General features: G+C 23.9%; 2 protein-coding genes across 6 annotated transcripts in view; one reads left to right on the top strand and one right to left on the bottom strand.

The window, feature by feature from the left end:
* The first annotated feature begins 125 nt into the window (after positions 1–125).
* LOC122507800 (RING-box protein 2) overlaps positions 126–16479 on the top strand; it is a 43246-nt gene continuing 26892 nt past the window's right edge. Inside the window, exon 1 of the mRNA XM_043620711.1 lies at positions 126–406. Coding sequence (XP_043476646.1) covers positions 253–406 — 154 coding nt within the window. The 5' untranslated portion in view covers positions 126–252. The remainder of the gene's footprint in view (positions 407–16479) is intronic.
* LOC122507799 (facilitated trehalose transporter Tret1) overlaps positions 3474–16479 on the bottom strand; it is a 31273-nt gene continuing 18267 nt past the window's right edge. For 4 of the 5 annotated variants that reach the window (XM_043620709.1, XM_043620706.1, XM_043620708.1 and 1 more), the window contains exons 3-7: positions 14614–14742; positions 9683–9806; positions 7163–7336; positions 6471–6850; positions 3474–4544 (exon numbers count right to left, since the gene is read on the bottom strand). In XM_043620709.1, the coding sequence (XP_043476644.1) occupies positions 3963–4544; positions 6471–6850; positions 7163–7336; positions 9683–9806; positions 14614–14742 (1389 nt within the window). In that variant the 3' untranslated portion in view covers positions 3474–3962. Of the gene's footprint in view, positions 4545–6470; positions 6851–7162; positions 7337–9682; positions 9807–14613; positions 14743–14870; positions 15099–16479 lie in introns of those variants that run through there. The other variant, XM_043620710.1, reaches the window with a different exon arrangement.

Raw genomic sequence — 16479 nt, 5'->3', positions numbered from 1 at the left:
AGAAATAGAAACTCTATTGTTTCTTTTTGCGTAGTACACATTCCCACCTTTGTCTCCGATACTTAATGGTATACGCCTACCCATCTCTGTTCGTGTCAGTCGCACACAGTGAAAATGTCAAAAAAAAAGTGTTTATCGTGTACAGGTTTGTTGTTATTTACAAACTTTTGAGTGTGTGTTATTGTGCAAGAGAGAGTCAGAATTAACCGGGACAACAGTTTGATAACAAAAGTTTCTATCAAAGCAGTAAAAATGGCTGAAGCTGAGCAAGAGAATTCTGAACGTGGAGATGGTGATACTGTTAAGTCTGATAAGTTATTTACATTAAAAAAATGGAATGCAGTTGCCATGTGGAGCTGGGATGTTGAATGTGATACTTGCGCGATTTGCAGAGTTCAAGTTATGGGTGAGTAACATAACCTCAAATATTACATTTTATTCCAATACAATGTTTTTTATTTCCTTTTACGTCCTATAAAAAGATTGTTTCGCGAAATTTTTGCACATATTTATGCAAATTGATATGCGGTTTGTGAAATAATGTAGAAATTTGACTTAGTCATCGCCTTGATGTTATATCATTTCGTAAAAAGCGTTATCGGCTTTTTGCAAAGTTGCAAAATCTTTTGACTTATTTGTAAAATCGTAAAAGGTTTTTTTTTTAATTATTTGAGCTACTTGAACGGAAAAAATTGAGAAATTTGTAATAATAAAACCAAATAATATAATTATATTTATGCATATAATTATTTTTGGTATATTTTTTCAAATTATATTTCTTGCCTTTTGATCAAACAAAATTGAAAAACGAGCTTATATTTTCCACTTCAATTGATATTAGTGTATTAAGGGCATTTGAACCTTGATGACGTCACACATGCTTTGCACAAAGTGTAACGTCATCAAGGTTCAAATGCCCTTAAAGAGGAAAAAATTATTTTTTACCTTCTAATTGTCGCTTAATCATAAATCGATAAATTTTCTTTCTGTAAAAAGGAAAAGGAAAAATTAAAAGTAGGAAACAAGTTTGATTTAAATTATTCTATTGTCACGAATTAATAACTTATCAATGAGTTAAAAATCATAAATACAATGTTTGTGTTAAAATGGTGTTTACAAACAATCGCAATTTAAAACATTTTTAAGATTAAAAGTATACAATTAAAATTCTTTTCGAAGAGTTTAAAATATTTTTTTTAAATTAATTTTTTTTTTACAAACATATATTTAATGTGAAATAAAATCATGAATTTTTCTAAAACATTAAAAGTACATACATAGGAAAATTTCGTTTTGTAACAATAGACAATTGCTATCAATCTATTTTGATTAAATTTTCTTTAAAAAATATTCATTACTAAATAATTACAATGTAAATAATATTAAGAAATCAACATTATTGAATATCACGCAATTAATCGTATACAACTAATGAGATTTGTCTCTCACAAACATACATACATTCTTTAATTTGATACAAATAAAGTACAATGTTTCTAAAAATTAAGTACATCCACACATTTATTTTCAATTATCCATATTTGTGCAATTTGTCTTTGTTTTTTTTTGTATTTATATCAGTAAAAGTGTTAAAAAAATTTCAAAATCATGCACATTTCAAAATTTTTCTAAGCTTCTAATCTTTTTTTTTAAATTTCTAAAGCTCCTACATTCAAGTCTCTCTAATAAAAAAAAAATTCTCTTAAAACTATCTAACTGGCTCAGAAACAATTTCACTAGGTACACTTCAGAATTCACGAGCAATTTGCTATAAAAAAATAATAAAATATAAAAGACATTTGTCTTTTTTTTCCTTAAAAACTATATCTTGATCTCTATTTACAATTCATCTGTGTGATCAATTTGATTTCAAAAAAAGACAAGCCTCTGTCTATTTACAATTAAAATTTAAACATAATTCGTAGCACCAAGTCTTCTTGATTTTCTTTTATCTTATCGCATTCATTTTTTTTCTCTCTCATCATTGGCTTGAGGTAGACTCTGTAGGATTGTTGTTTGAAAAAAAAAATTAAAAATAAATAAAAACAATAACAGAAGTTATACATCTAGTCAACAGCAATTACTACACAAAATTTTCCCTTCTGTCTGACAAATTCAAGAGATTTCTCTTTTAACACCCCCCCCCCGTACACTCTTCATTTATTATTCTTCTATTAATTTCTATAAATACGTAAATGTAATGAGAAGTAGACAATATATGAGCAAAATGAGTAACTGACAAGTCAGTACTTTTTAAATCCCATTTCGTATCACAAATATTGTAAAAACCTTTAATATTTCCGATAAATGTATTGTTTTCAAATGTTATTCAATAATAAAAAAAAGTTTTAAAAGAAACGGAAAAATTATCATTCAAAACGACATAGAGAATGAGAATTTATCGGAAATATTAAAAATTCTACAAACTTGCTTATCACAAATATTTTTTGTTGAAAAAAAAATTATATTAATACACTAGTCATGACTTATTGCGCAAATATTGTTGACAACTTAAGTTTCGATATCAGCTAAATTTTTCTGTAGAGAAAATTAAATAATTGTTCACAAATTTGAGTTTAGATTGAAATAATTTTAAAGAGAACGTTAAAATGAAAATAATATTAGGCACTTGTTTAGAAAATCTTAAAGTTTTTGCTATTTTTTGATAATTTTGCTAATTTTGCTAATTTTGCTATTTTCTCCTTAAAGTTTTTTTTATATTTAAAATAGATTTGTGCATTTATATAAGGAAAAAATTCTTCCAGTTGATATTTTTTTTCTTTCATTATAAATTTGTGGTTTTATAGGAAGTTTATTATTAACAGTCTTGCAGTGGAAATTTAATGCTGAATCGGGGAAATTTTTTTTAGTATAAAAAATCTATAAAATCCCACTTTGTAAAAATTTTTCTTGCCTCTATTAGATGGTTTTTTAAACTATATTTTTTTATTTAGTTTTTTCACTGTTTTTTTTTTATTTTATTTTATTTTTTTTACTTTTATTCTATTTTATTTTTATTTTCTGGGTTTCTTCCTAGTTTTTTAATGTCTAAAATGGAATTTAACATTTTTTATAACTTTTTTAAAATATTTTTTTATCCCCTTAAAAATTGTCCGTTTTCAGCATTAATTTTCGTATGTAAAAAATTATTTTCTCAAAAATTTAAAAAACTGTTTCAAAAAATCAAGTTGATTTGAATATTTGTTGTTAAAATATTTTTCAAATGTTCTTAAAGTATTAAAATGGTATTTTAAAAATAAATGAAAATTCCTTGCGGAATGAATTATTTGTAAAAAAAAACTACGTTTGCGAAGTTCACAACGTTTATAATTAACAATTGAGTAGAAAAAAATTTTTTTCTTCAAATTTTTGTCTGTCATTTCTTGATAAACAATTTAATAAAGAAAAATTCATAAACAAAAACTAATTTTTCTCTTTCTTCCATTGATCATAAACGATCGAAAAAAAGACAAATTTTTTGTTTACAAATTTTTCTTTTCGAAATTTCAATCACGAAAGTTGTGAAACATTTTTTGAAAAAAAATTTGAAGGGAAACATTTTTTTCTCAAAATTGTTGATTTTAAACGTGGAAAAATTTTCTGATGAATAATGTGGAAGAATTCCCTGCTATTTATTTTGTTCTCTTTAAAGGGAAAAAAGGGTGCGCGAAAAGAGAGCATTATCACTTTGTTATTTGTAATTTCGAAAAAATTCGATTAAAAATATCTATTTTACACTTATTAATGACTATAAAGGAAAATGAAACTGGTGCTCGATTTATAGCATTATAAATCAATAGTGATAATCCTTTCTATCGTAGCTCTTAGAACGAGCTGAGTCCAGTAATTTTGGTTTAAACAAAACGCATCGCGTTTTTTTTTCTTAAAGTATAAAATTAAAGTCCTATAATATTATATATTAAAATTTTTGTTTTTTTGTTTCACGTGTGACTAAAATATACTTAACACGCCGTTGGCATTGGTTTCATGTTGGCGACAGCGCTCATTCTTCTTGTTTTGCCAGTGAGGCCGCTCTCAATTTCCTCCAAGGACCTGCCTTGTGTTTCCGGGACGCACGTCTTCACAAATATCAATGCGATAAAACAAACAATGCCAAATAGCCAAAATGCTCCATTAATGCCAATCAGATTGATTACATCGGGGAATGTCTTCGTCACGCCAAATGTGCAGAACCAATTGAAACTTGTGATAACACTCGCTGCTGAGCCACGAATTTTCGCTGGTAAAATTTCGCCCATCATTAACCAGGGAATTGGTCCAAAACCCAATGAGAATCCAATCATGTAGATAATCATGCTGACCAATGGTATCCAACCGTAGGGCGTAAGATCGTAATTGAAGTTTTTGAAGTAGAAAAATGTTCCAAGTGCAATTAGAGTAATTGTCATTAAAATACTGCTGACGTAGAGGAGAAGTTTTCGACCAGCACGATCGATTAAAATTGTTGCTACGAATGTTGATAAGAAGTTAACAACTCCTAAGATTATGGCACAAATGTTATTGTCTATCGTGCTGCCTGCGTCCTGGAAAATTAATTTAACGGAAAGTTAAAGTCCGTAATCTAATTGAGAAAAAACGAAAAGTTCGTAAATTGTACGATATAATTTGGAGAATTTTAGATTGCAGAAATTCAATTATTTTCAAAAGTAATAAAATTCTTCGCAAAAATTCAATTATGTTCAAAAATGTTTGAAAATTCTCGTAAAATTTTCAATTATCTTTGGAAATAGGTAATTAAATTCTTCTCCGAAATTCAATTATCTTCAAAAATAATAAAACTCATTGCAGAATTTCAATTATTTTTAATACAATTTTAATCAAATTTCTCGAAAAATGTAATTATTTTGAAAAATTTTATTAAAATTCGTCAAAAGAATTCAATTATTTAAAAATTTGTTGATAAAATTCTTTATGGGAATTGAATTTTAAGAAACATTCAATTATTCAATAAATTATTTATTTTTGTATTTAAATAATTGAATTCTAGAAGAATTTTCTAATTTTCTAAAAATTGATTTAAAATGGATTTCAATTAAAATTTTAGATTATAATTGAATTTTAAAAGCATTAGAGCGTAAATTTTTAGAAATAATTTAATTTTGAAAAGGTTCCAGAATAAAATCTTTGGAAATTTGAATTTCTCATATTTTTAACTAACAATTCTGTGGAATTAATTTTTTTTGAGATTTTTTAATTGGAAGTTTTTTTGAAATTATTTAAAGTTTTTATTTTCTAATATATATTCAATTGAAGAATTTACGAATAATTGGAATTTTGTAAAATTGAATTGTAGACAAATGAATTTGAAAATTCTGAAAGAACTTTTTCAAAAATTATTAAAAATAATGCATTTATAGAAAAATTTTAATGAAAAACAAGAAAAAAAATTTAACTTTGGAAAAATTACAAATTATTGCAGAAATTCAATTATTTTCAAGAGTAATAATATTCTTCGCAAAAATTAAATATTTTTCAAAAATAATAAAAATCTTCTTAGGGATTCAATTATTTTCACAAATAATAAAACTCAACGCAGAATTTCAATTATTTTTAATACAATGTTAATGGACTTTCTCGAGAAATGTAATTATTATTAAAAATTTTATTAAAATTTGTCGAAAGAATTCAATTATTTAAAAGTTGGTTTATAAAATTCTTTATGGAAATTCAATTCATTCAATTATTGAATAAATTATTTATTTTTGTATTTAAATAATTGAATTCTCGTAGAATTTTCTAATGAAAATTGATTTAAAAATGAATTTCAGTAAAAATTTTAGATAGAATAATTGAATATTAAAGGCAATAAAGCGTGAATTTTTAAAAATAATTGAATTTTGAAATTAATTTGTTTGAAAAAGTTTAATTGCATTTTTTAAATATTATTTGAAGTTTTTATTTTCGAATATATATTTAATTGAAGAACTTACGAATAATTGAAATTTTGTAAAATTGAATATTGTAAACAAATGGATTTGAAAATTGTCAAAGATTTTTTGGTCCGTAAAGTCCGTGTTTTTAAATACTTTCACTAGTTCGAGCCCTGTTAGTATCGAATTGTACGAAATTTAATTTTGGTGAAATTCACTATACGTTTATAATCAACGATTTAGAAGAAAAAATTATTTTTCTATTCAAATAAATATAAATTTTTGCATTGTTTTTTGAACAATAATTTATAAAAGAAAATATTTGTACAAAAACATGTTTTACATAGATTTTTAATTAATAATTTAGGAAAAAAATATTTTCTACTATAAAAAAAGTTTGTTATTTTGTAATAAAAAGATCTGAAGGTTTATCTTTATCACAAAATAATTAAAAAAACAGTTTTATCAAAAAGAAAAATATTCTTTTTCTTTCAAATGTTGATCATAAGTGTAAATCTAACCAACGAGAAATTCAAATAATTAGAATTTGATTTTTATGAATAATTTTTTGCCACTCACCTTGAAAATTTTGATGGCATAAAATACGACGGCATTTATACCAGAAAATTGTTGAAATAACATGAGACCAAGGGAAATGAGAAATGGTTTTAAGTTTGTTCCACGGAAAAGTTCGAAGAATGAACTTTCAGTTTCATTTTTTTCACTGTCAATGTGAGCTCTCTCGACAGCCGCCATTTCATCGCTGATGTCAGTATTTTTTCCACGGAACCATTGTAATGCTTCACGTGCTTTCTTCGTTTTTCCTTTAGAAACATACCATCTTGGCGTCTCAGGAATAATAAATGTCAATATTAAAAATGGAATTGGCAAAACTCCGCCCAAAAATGATAAACTCGACCAATCTAAGAACATTCCAGCGGTAAAGCAAAGTAAGATTCCTGAAATTGGAGAAAAAATTGAAATTAATATTCGAGTGTGTGAAAACTTTTGTTAGGTTGGTGAATTTTTATAACTATTTGGAAAGAACAATATTTTTCTCTTCCATTAAAAAGTCAAATTTTGAAAGACAAAATTTGCGCCAAATGAAAAAATTCACAGCAATATTAATTCAGTTTCAATTACAATCAAATTGTAATTAAAATGAAATTTATATCAAATGAAATTCGCTATAGAATGAATTTTGGGGAATATTGAAATTTTTTTTTCTTTCCAAATTTGAAATTCAATTTATCTAAATTGAAATTACTTACCCATATTACCCAAAGCTGTTGGCAATATTCCAAGAGTTCCTCGCACTTCCGGTTGAATTGTTTCTCCAAGATAGACAGGCAATGCTAGAGAAGCAACACCAATACTGAATCCACACACAGCTCTGCCCACCAGAACTTGTGGGATATTATTCGCCAAACCAATTAAAAATCCAGCTGAAATTTCGAAAATTTTATTAATTTATTATTCTATCGAAATAATGAAAAAAAAAATTAAAGCAAAATTTAATTAAATTTCAGATCTTTGAATTTTATTACTACATAAATTCCTTTTAGTCGAATTTTTATTGAGCAGAATTTTTCTAGTAGAATTTCGTAGATAAAATTAAAATTAATTTGAGTTTTTACCTATGAGTATTTTTAAGTAATCGAATTTTTATTCAATTTGATTTATGTTTAAATAAATTTTTAATCAATGGAATTTATATTTAAATTTAATTTTTATTCACGTCTCTAAAATTGTGAACGTTCAAGTGAATGAAATTTATTTATTTTTCTTTCGAATTGAAATATTAATTAATTTGTTGTAATTTAATAAATCAAATTATGAATTAATTTTCAAAATTATTAAAACACTAGCAAATTTTTTATTTTCAAATATAAATTTTCTAAATAATTTCATAATCAAAATTTAAAAAATTCACTTATTAAGTACAAAATTAATTATAACTGTTCATATTTTCAAAAATTTAAATAAAATTTCACGAAAGAATTCAATTATTTTCCAAAATTTTAATAAATCTTTCTAAACAATTCAATAATTTTTTTAAATAGTAAAATCTTTACAAAAATTCAATGATTTTCAAAACAATTTTAATTGAATTCCTCCGAAGAATTCAATTTTTTAAAAAATTTTAACACATTTCGAAAAAATTCAATTAATTTTATAAATAGTAAAATTTTTTGCAGATGATCAATTATTTTCAAAACAACTTTAATTGAATTCCTCGGATAAATTCAAATATTTTTAAATATTTCCATAAATTTCAATTATTTCCTAAAATTTTAATAAATTCTTCGAAACAATTCAACTGTTTTTATAAATAGAATTAAAGAATTAAATTATTTTTAATCCAATTTAAAAAAAATTACACGAAAGAATTTAATTATTTTCAAAAATTTCCATAAAATTCAATTTCAAAAAGAATTTAAAATTCTCTAAAAATAATTCACAATTATTCTCAAAATATTTTTAAAAAATTCTTTCAATGCAATTTTTAAATATATTCGTCAAAAAAATGGAAAGAATTCAATTATTTAAAAAAAAAATAAAATTCTTGTGATGAATTCAATTATTTTGAATATATCCACTTAATTTTAATAAAATTCTTTAAAGAAATTCAATTATTTTCGAAACAACTTTAATTGAATTTCTCGAAAAAATTTCATTATTTTCAAATATTTCTATAAAATTCTTCATAACAATTTAATTATTTCTTAAAATTTTAATAAATTCTTCGAAAAGTTCAATTATTTTTATAAATAGTAAAATTCTTTGCAGAAATTCAATTCTTTTCAAAACAATTTTAATAGAATTTCTCGAAAGAATTTAAATTTTCAAATATTAACATAAAATTCATTTATTTTCTAAAATTTTAATAAATTCTTCGGAACAATTCAATTATTTTCAATTCACTTTTAATAAAATTCTTCTTCATAAAATTCAATTGCTTTCAAAATTTTCAATTAAAATTATTAAATAAACTTCATTATAGTTTAAAAAAATTCAAAGACATTCTTCAAAAGAATTTAATTGGAATTTTTAAAAATTTTAATAAAATTCTTTGCGAGAATTCAGTTATTTTCCTAGTAATTGTAATTGTAAAATAATTCCATTTATGAAAATAAAAATTATGAAAATTAAAATAATAAAAAAAATGTAAATTGTCAAATAAAAATTTAGTGAAATATAAATTTTAAAATTCGAAAATTCGGCTAATTTCCTAATATTTTCTTTTACTAATTCAAAAATTCGTTTGAATAAAAGTTGGATTATATAAAGATTTGATTAAATAAAAATTAGATTGAAAAGTAGATTAAATACAAAGTAAATTAAATAAAAAGTAGATTCAATAAAAGGCAGATTAAATAAGAAACAGATTAATATTAATTAAATAAAAAAAAGGTTTTAAAAAAATTGAGTTATAAATAAAAATTATCTTAGCTGAAAATTACCGTCGTTGAATAAAAATTCCATTACTAAAAAATTCTATTTTTGTAAAAATTCCCAGTTAATTTTAATTCAATTCAATGAAAATAAATAAAGTTTTGCAACAAATAAAAATTTCTAACAAATTGACTTTTAAAACTTATTCATACACCTTGCCTGAAGGCATGACAATTATGATATGGAAGCAAAAGAAAATGACGCAGTAAATTATTTCCGTAATCGTGATATAAATATAATTATATCTATTTATTTATTTATAAAAAAAGGAGGTCCCATTAGCGGATGCCAAAAATGGATTTTCTTGTGATAATTTGAATTAATTGGATGCTTACATGCAATGAATGGGATGGCAGTCATGAGAATTGTGGTCCTTCTTCCAAGATATTCAATGCTAGGACCTCCAGCAAATCCACCAAATAGAGCGCTTAGTGGCATAATAGAACCGATCCATGACTCCTATAATTGACAAATAATAAATTAATAATTAGATTCGAATATATTATTGTAATATTTGAATTTCATTGGCTCTAATTTGCAAATTTCTTTTTTGAGAAAATAATTTGTGGTTACTTTTGATCTAATGGATGGGTTTTTACTTTGGTCGGAGAGACTTTTGGAAATTTTTCTGATTTTTGGAATAAGGTTTTTGTTTAACTTTAGGGTAATTATTTATATTTGTGTACAAATTTTGTTATTGGAAAACGTCCTCGTTTGTTGTATTCTTGTCGTATTGGCAATTGTCTACGTGAACTGACTCTTTGATCTTCGAGAGATAAAAAGTTCATTGCCGCTAAATACATGGAGAGTTTATAAGTTTTTTTTACTATATATATAAGTGTCGGCCCTTCCCATAAAGTAATATCAGAAATTACAGTCACGTATTTGTTTTAGCGTTGAATCATTGTCAGCGAGAATTGTTGAGTCCTTCTGTTCAGTGCTATACCGAAAAGCGGAATATCAAAACTTCCTGTTCGATGAATATTTACTTATTATTAACGAATTACGTTTATTTATTATTCGCAGAAATTCGTCGATTTCTCTGAAATTTCGAAGAAGAATTTAAAATTTTTTAAATAAAATTAAAGAATTTAAAATTTAATTTTTATTTTTATTTTTATTAGTTGCAAAGTAAAACAGTCTGGAATTTATGATAATGTTTCCTTGATAGTAGATTATTCAACAAGAGAGGAAAGAAGATGTTTTCCGATGAGTTTGTAAATTATTGCTCTCGCTTCGCTCAAGCATCAATTTACAAACTCATCGAAAAACATCTTCTTTTCGCACGTTGTGCACAAGGTGCTTTTTGTAATTGTTTGCAGGCCTCGGATATTATGACTTTTTCGACTTTTTTCAAATAATGCGACTTTTATCGACTTATATTTCAAAATTGCGACTATTTCGACTTTTTAGACTTTTCTTCCAAATTTTGCGACAAAATACCATATTTTTTAGTCTAAAATGCAACTTATTTCAATTTCTATAAATTGAGAAAAGCTAATAATAGACAAATATTTGGAAATTTATTTTTGAATAAATTTCTAATTAAATTTTTTAAATTTACAATTGAAAAGATTTTTAATAATTGAAATTTTATCAAATTTAATTGAAAATAAATTATTTATTTAAAGTATTTTATTACAATTCTTGAAAATTAACTTTTGAAGAATTTTAATTGAAAATTTTGGAAATAATTGAATTCTCAAAAATTTTAATGAATTAAAAAAATTAAAAAATTTCAAGTGTAAATTCAATAAAAATGTTGAAAATTAATGAAAATTAGGTTCTAAAATAATAATAATTTTTAAAAAAAGTAATTCTCTGAATTATTACGTTTTAATTTTTCAAAATTCAATTATTTTCAATATTTTCGATATTCAATATTTTTAATATTTCCAAAAATTCAAATACACACACGAAATAATAACATTAAAATTTTTTAGAATTATTTTTAACGTTTTGGAGAAAATAATAATCATACTCAAAATTTTTGATAAAAATTCTTCAAAAAAAAAATATATTTTTTTTAAATTATACAAAGATTTTTTAATTATCTTCGAAAAATTACATTGCAATATTTATAATAAACTAATTCTTAGGATTTTTTTATCATAATTTTTTAAGTTTCAATTACCTTCGAACAAAGTAAATTAAAATTTTTTAAAATTTTCTATTTTAGAATTTTTGAAAAATCATTTATAATTGAAGTTCTTCGAAAATTTGATAATTTTTTATATATTTTTTAAAAATTCAATTATTTTGAAAAGATTTTATCAAATTTCAATTATTTTTCAAAGATTTTACTAAATTTTAATTTTTTAGACATTTTTCAATTGTTTGTAATTGTAAATTTATTGTCTCTTTCGAAATTAATTATCAAAATTATTAAAACATTATGTTATGAAATTTTAAATTGTTAAATTTACATTTTTGATTTTTATTGCAATCACAGTAACTTTTGAAAATATTTGAAATAATATTTCATTTAATTGAACGTTCTGAATTTTTGGAGCATTTTATTAAATAGAATTTATATTTAATTACATTTAATTTAAAAAGAGAATTTCTATTTGACTTTCTTTTATTTAAAAGAATTTTTCCCGAATTTTTATTTTTACAAATTGTCATTTGATTGAAATTGCAAAATGATCGAAATAATTATATAAAAATAATAATAATAATAATAATAATAATAATAATAGTACTAATAATAATTGTAAAATAATTCCATTTATGAAAATAAAATTTATAAAAATGAAAGTAATGAATAAATGTAAATGGTCAAATAAAAATTTAGTGAAATATAAATTTTGAAATTCGAAAATTCGGCTAATTTCCTAATATTTTGTTTTACTAATTCAAAAATTCGTTTGAATAAAAATTAGATTAAATAAAAATTACATTACAATATTTATAATAAAAACTAATTCTTTGAATTGTTTTATCATAATTTTTTAAGTTTTAATTACCTTCGAACAAAGTAAATTAAAGTTTTTAAACTATTTTAGAATTTTTGAAAAAACATTTATAATTAAAATTCTTCAAAAATTTGATTATTGTTTTATATACAAGTTTTGGTTAATTGAATTTAGAAATCAGTGAAGAATCAGGGAAATACAAAAAAAAAAAATGTTTGTGACAACATTAAATTAAATAAACGACTTTTTCGATTTTTTTTCTATTTTTAATCGACTAAAGTGACTTTTTTTGCTCGTTAATGTCGATCCGAGGCCTGTGTTTGGTAAAAGCATAATATTTACATTGTTTTAATAAAAGTAACAATTTTCTAGTATAGAGAAAAGTATGAAGAAAAAATCGTTTTTTTGTACATTGTGCAGTGAATTAATGAAAAGTGTGCTTTTCTGCATTACTTTTAGAATTTTGCTGCATATTTTGTGTGGAAGATTTCTGTATTGTTTTTACAAATTTTGTTTCACACTGTGCAGAAAATTATACTTTTCTACAATTACTATACTTTTGTTACAATTTTTTGTTGTTGCAATTTCTTTTGTACAGAAAGCTTTTTGAAAATTTTGATCCTCTACACTGTTTTTCAATTTTTCTAATACATATATATTCTGTGGAAAAGGAACTTTTTCTGCATAATAAGCAAAAATGTTTCTTTTGTAGATGACAAAGTTTTTTCAAAAGGAAATTATTCTCTTATTTTTTTCATAATTGTTTCGAAATGAAAAAAATTCTTTTCCCCCCGAGAAAAAGAAGAATAAGAAAAAGATTGTTGAGTCTTTTAATAGGAAGGAAGTTGTCTTAAGAGAAACTAAATATAGTACTGAGTACAAGATCCATTGAGCTTCTATTATGTCCTCATCTCTCGTTTAATTCTATCATCGTGCAATATAACATCCTGTGGAATGTAATCTTCAATTTTCAGGTAGTTCCACGAAAATCAAATTTTTAATCAATTTTTAATCGGTTTTTATAATCAGTTTATTCTTTCTCTTATTCTTTCACTATTTTTTGTCCTCAAATCTTTTCGTTTTCTTCTGTTTTTTCTCCTGTATCTGAACTTAGATTGTCGTCGCGTCTTCGTTTATTTTGTTTTTTGTTTTGAAAAACAAAATTGTATAAATTTGCAATAATTTTTTACGAAAAATGTTGTAGCAATGGCTGTAATTGATTTTATTGCTCGTAATTGTAAAGGAGTGGAGGTTTATTGAAAATACATTTATTTTACGTTAAAACATTTTGATTGAGTTGTGTGATCGTCAAGTGGTTTTTATTGTGACGCTTTTAATATATTCATCTTCTATTAAGCTTTTAGAATCGTCAGCAAAGGGGCATGTATAGAATGACGTCAAAAAAAAAGAGAAAAATAATCGGTGTGTCTTTACTAAACACGAATCATATTTCTTATTCAATCACTTTCATCAATTACCCATTATTTTATTGTTATAATTATTGCTATAGGTCAAATATTCTCCAAAAATCTTTTCTTTGTTTGTAAATACCTTCTTTAAGTTTCACCTCATTTTTTTGTGTTTTCAAAATGAATTCTTATTTTCCAATGGAGGTTTTGTTGTAAATTGTAATTTCTTTATATGCAAATTTTTTCTGTTCTGATTCTTTGGATCGAATAAGAAACTTTACTATTTTTGAAATAAAAACTAAACTGTTTGGAAGTTTGGCGCTTTTTGGCTTTGCAACTTTTACTATTTTCGGAGTAAATTCTACGTTCCAAGTACATTTTAATGATTTTTAGTAAAATTCACTTCGAAAAGGGTAAAACTTACTCTGGAAATAGTAAAAGCTGCCAAGCAGAAATGCAGAAGCGGAAATTCCTAACAGTTTAGGGTTTACTATGAAAGTTAATAAATGTTATGTTCTTTATTCTTTTTTACCATTAGGTCATAATTAGGGAAAAAATTCAAATAATCCGGTAGCAAAATAATTACTAAGTTTAATGATCCACAAGTTCTGAACATTGAAGTGAACGAAATTTTTTGCCAATATAAATATTTTCAAAAATAACTATATTGTAAAAAGCAAAAACATAATTAAACATTTAGAATCTTTATAATTTCCTTTTTTTAATACTTGACGCAATGTTATTGCAATAAATTTTTTTTAAGAAGAAGAATTAAATAGATTTCGTTCATCTGAACGTACAGATCTTTATAAATCTTTAAAAATCTACTGATTTGTTTATTTTTTTAATTTTGTTTTTTTAATTATACGGATTTTTTATGGTAACTGTTTGGATTGTTGCCTTGTTAATGAAAATTTGTGCAATAAGCTCAGTACTTACAATTTCATCGTCGACTTTAAAAGGTGTATTGGTTTCGGTAGAGTTCATGGATTGAACTGCTACTGATGGAAATGAACTTGAATATCCAATAATCATTGACGCCAGAGAAACTGAAAGTGCAGCCATAACCTGGAATTGAAACAAATGTTCATTAATTTTCTCCCTCTCTCTCTTTCTTTTTCCCAAATTAAACTATAAAAATTTTTGGTAACAATAATCTTGGTTCTAAGAGATAATCTCAATTTTTGACCATTTACCTGAGAAACAGTACATTTTGCCTTGGGGGCATTAATCGGTACTTGAATGTTCACATGAGTATCTGCTCGTAAAAGAATCTTCATGTTGATCTATTTTTATTATCCCTTTCTTTGCTATTTTCCTTTTTTTTTGGAAAAAGAAACTTCAGAAATGTTTCTTTAAATCTCTACTTGATTTTTTTAATATAATTGACGTAAACAAGTAATACTTGAGTGCAAGAAACAAATTTGTTTTGTTTTGAACTTTAAAAATATATCGATTAGAAATACATTTTTGGAATTCACGAGTTCAATGTTATTGATTAGAATTATCGGATGATGGTATCATAAATATATTTGATGATGGACAATATATCGATTGGAAAATTTAATTGTTTTTTGATTGACACGCGATTGAGTAGTGGAAGTTTTTGGTGTCACGGAATATTATAAGCTATTGACACTCATGGACCGTTTGTTCACTTATATAGGAACTGGTCTGGGGGCCGCGCCGGTTACCCCTTCTTTTTCTTCAGACGCGTTCATCATTTGCGAATTATTGTCAGTACTCATATACGATTCATATTTATTTCTCACATGTATTTACGTTTTTTCTCATTGTGCTTCATGTACTTTAATTTTTCAATGTCGACAGGAAGAAATAATTTTTGAAATTAGGGGGAAATTTTCGTTTATGAAAAATAATGATGATGTGATTATTTTAGATTTCGTCTTTATATATACGTACTAACTTTCTTCATGTATTATTTATAGAGCATGGACAATTTTCTCTTATATATGATTATGAAAGATGAAATTTTGTTTGAATCGTTTATTCAATGCTTAGCTCTAAATATATCCTATTGTTGTCAAATATGTCCTTCAAGTTCCAAACTTTCGAATGAACAAAATTAATTTTTTTTTTAATTCAAATTTTATTTTTAAAAAATAATTTATTAAGTTTCAGAGTTTAATTAATATCTTTATTGAGTGAGTAATTTTTTAATTAATTTCAGTGAGTGATTTGTGAAAATTTATTTCGTTCATTCGAAGGTTCAAAATTTTTGGAACATAATTAAATTAATTTACAAATTTTGGTATTGCAAATATTAGGAGAATATTTGCTTTATGGTTTAAAAATGTAGTGTATCGTGTTTGCTGGAATATGATTGGTTGCAAACTGGTAGGAAAATTACTCGCGCCATCAGAATGAACCAATCAATTTACAGTGAATCGATATATCGAATTATGCAATCGAAGAAAGAACGTCAGTTTTGACATTGACTCTAATTTTTCACCACGTGGGTTTAATTCAAAGCAGATAGTAATGTGAACTTTCAATGTTGTTTGTTTTCTTTTTTCAAATTTTAACGTTTTATAAATTTATCTAAATAAGCAATACCTTTTCATTTTTAGTGAGAATGTAAAATAAATAATTAAATTAATGGAAACAGGATTTAAAAAGTAAAATTAAATTTTTTAAATTAGAAAAAAGTAGAATTTTAAATTAATGATTAATTTATGTCAACTTGATTGCTTGATAAAATTTGCAAATTTCTTATAAATTTCTCAGAAAATAGGTAATATAAAAATTTTAATTTTAATAAAAGTTTTTTTTTTTATATAAATA

Source organism: Leptopilina heterotoma, unplaced genomic scaffold (genome assembly GCF_015476425.1).
Source record: "Leptopilina heterotoma isolate Lh14 unplaced genomic scaffold, ASM1547642v1 Lhet_51, whole genome shotgun sequence".
In the NCBI taxonomy this organism is placed as follows: Eukaryota; Metazoa; Arthropoda; class Insecta; order Hymenoptera; family Figitidae; genus Leptopilina; species Leptopilina heterotoma.
The sequence above is the reverse complement of the archived record's forward strand: the minus strand, read 5'-3'. Positions and strand labels throughout refer to the sequence as shown.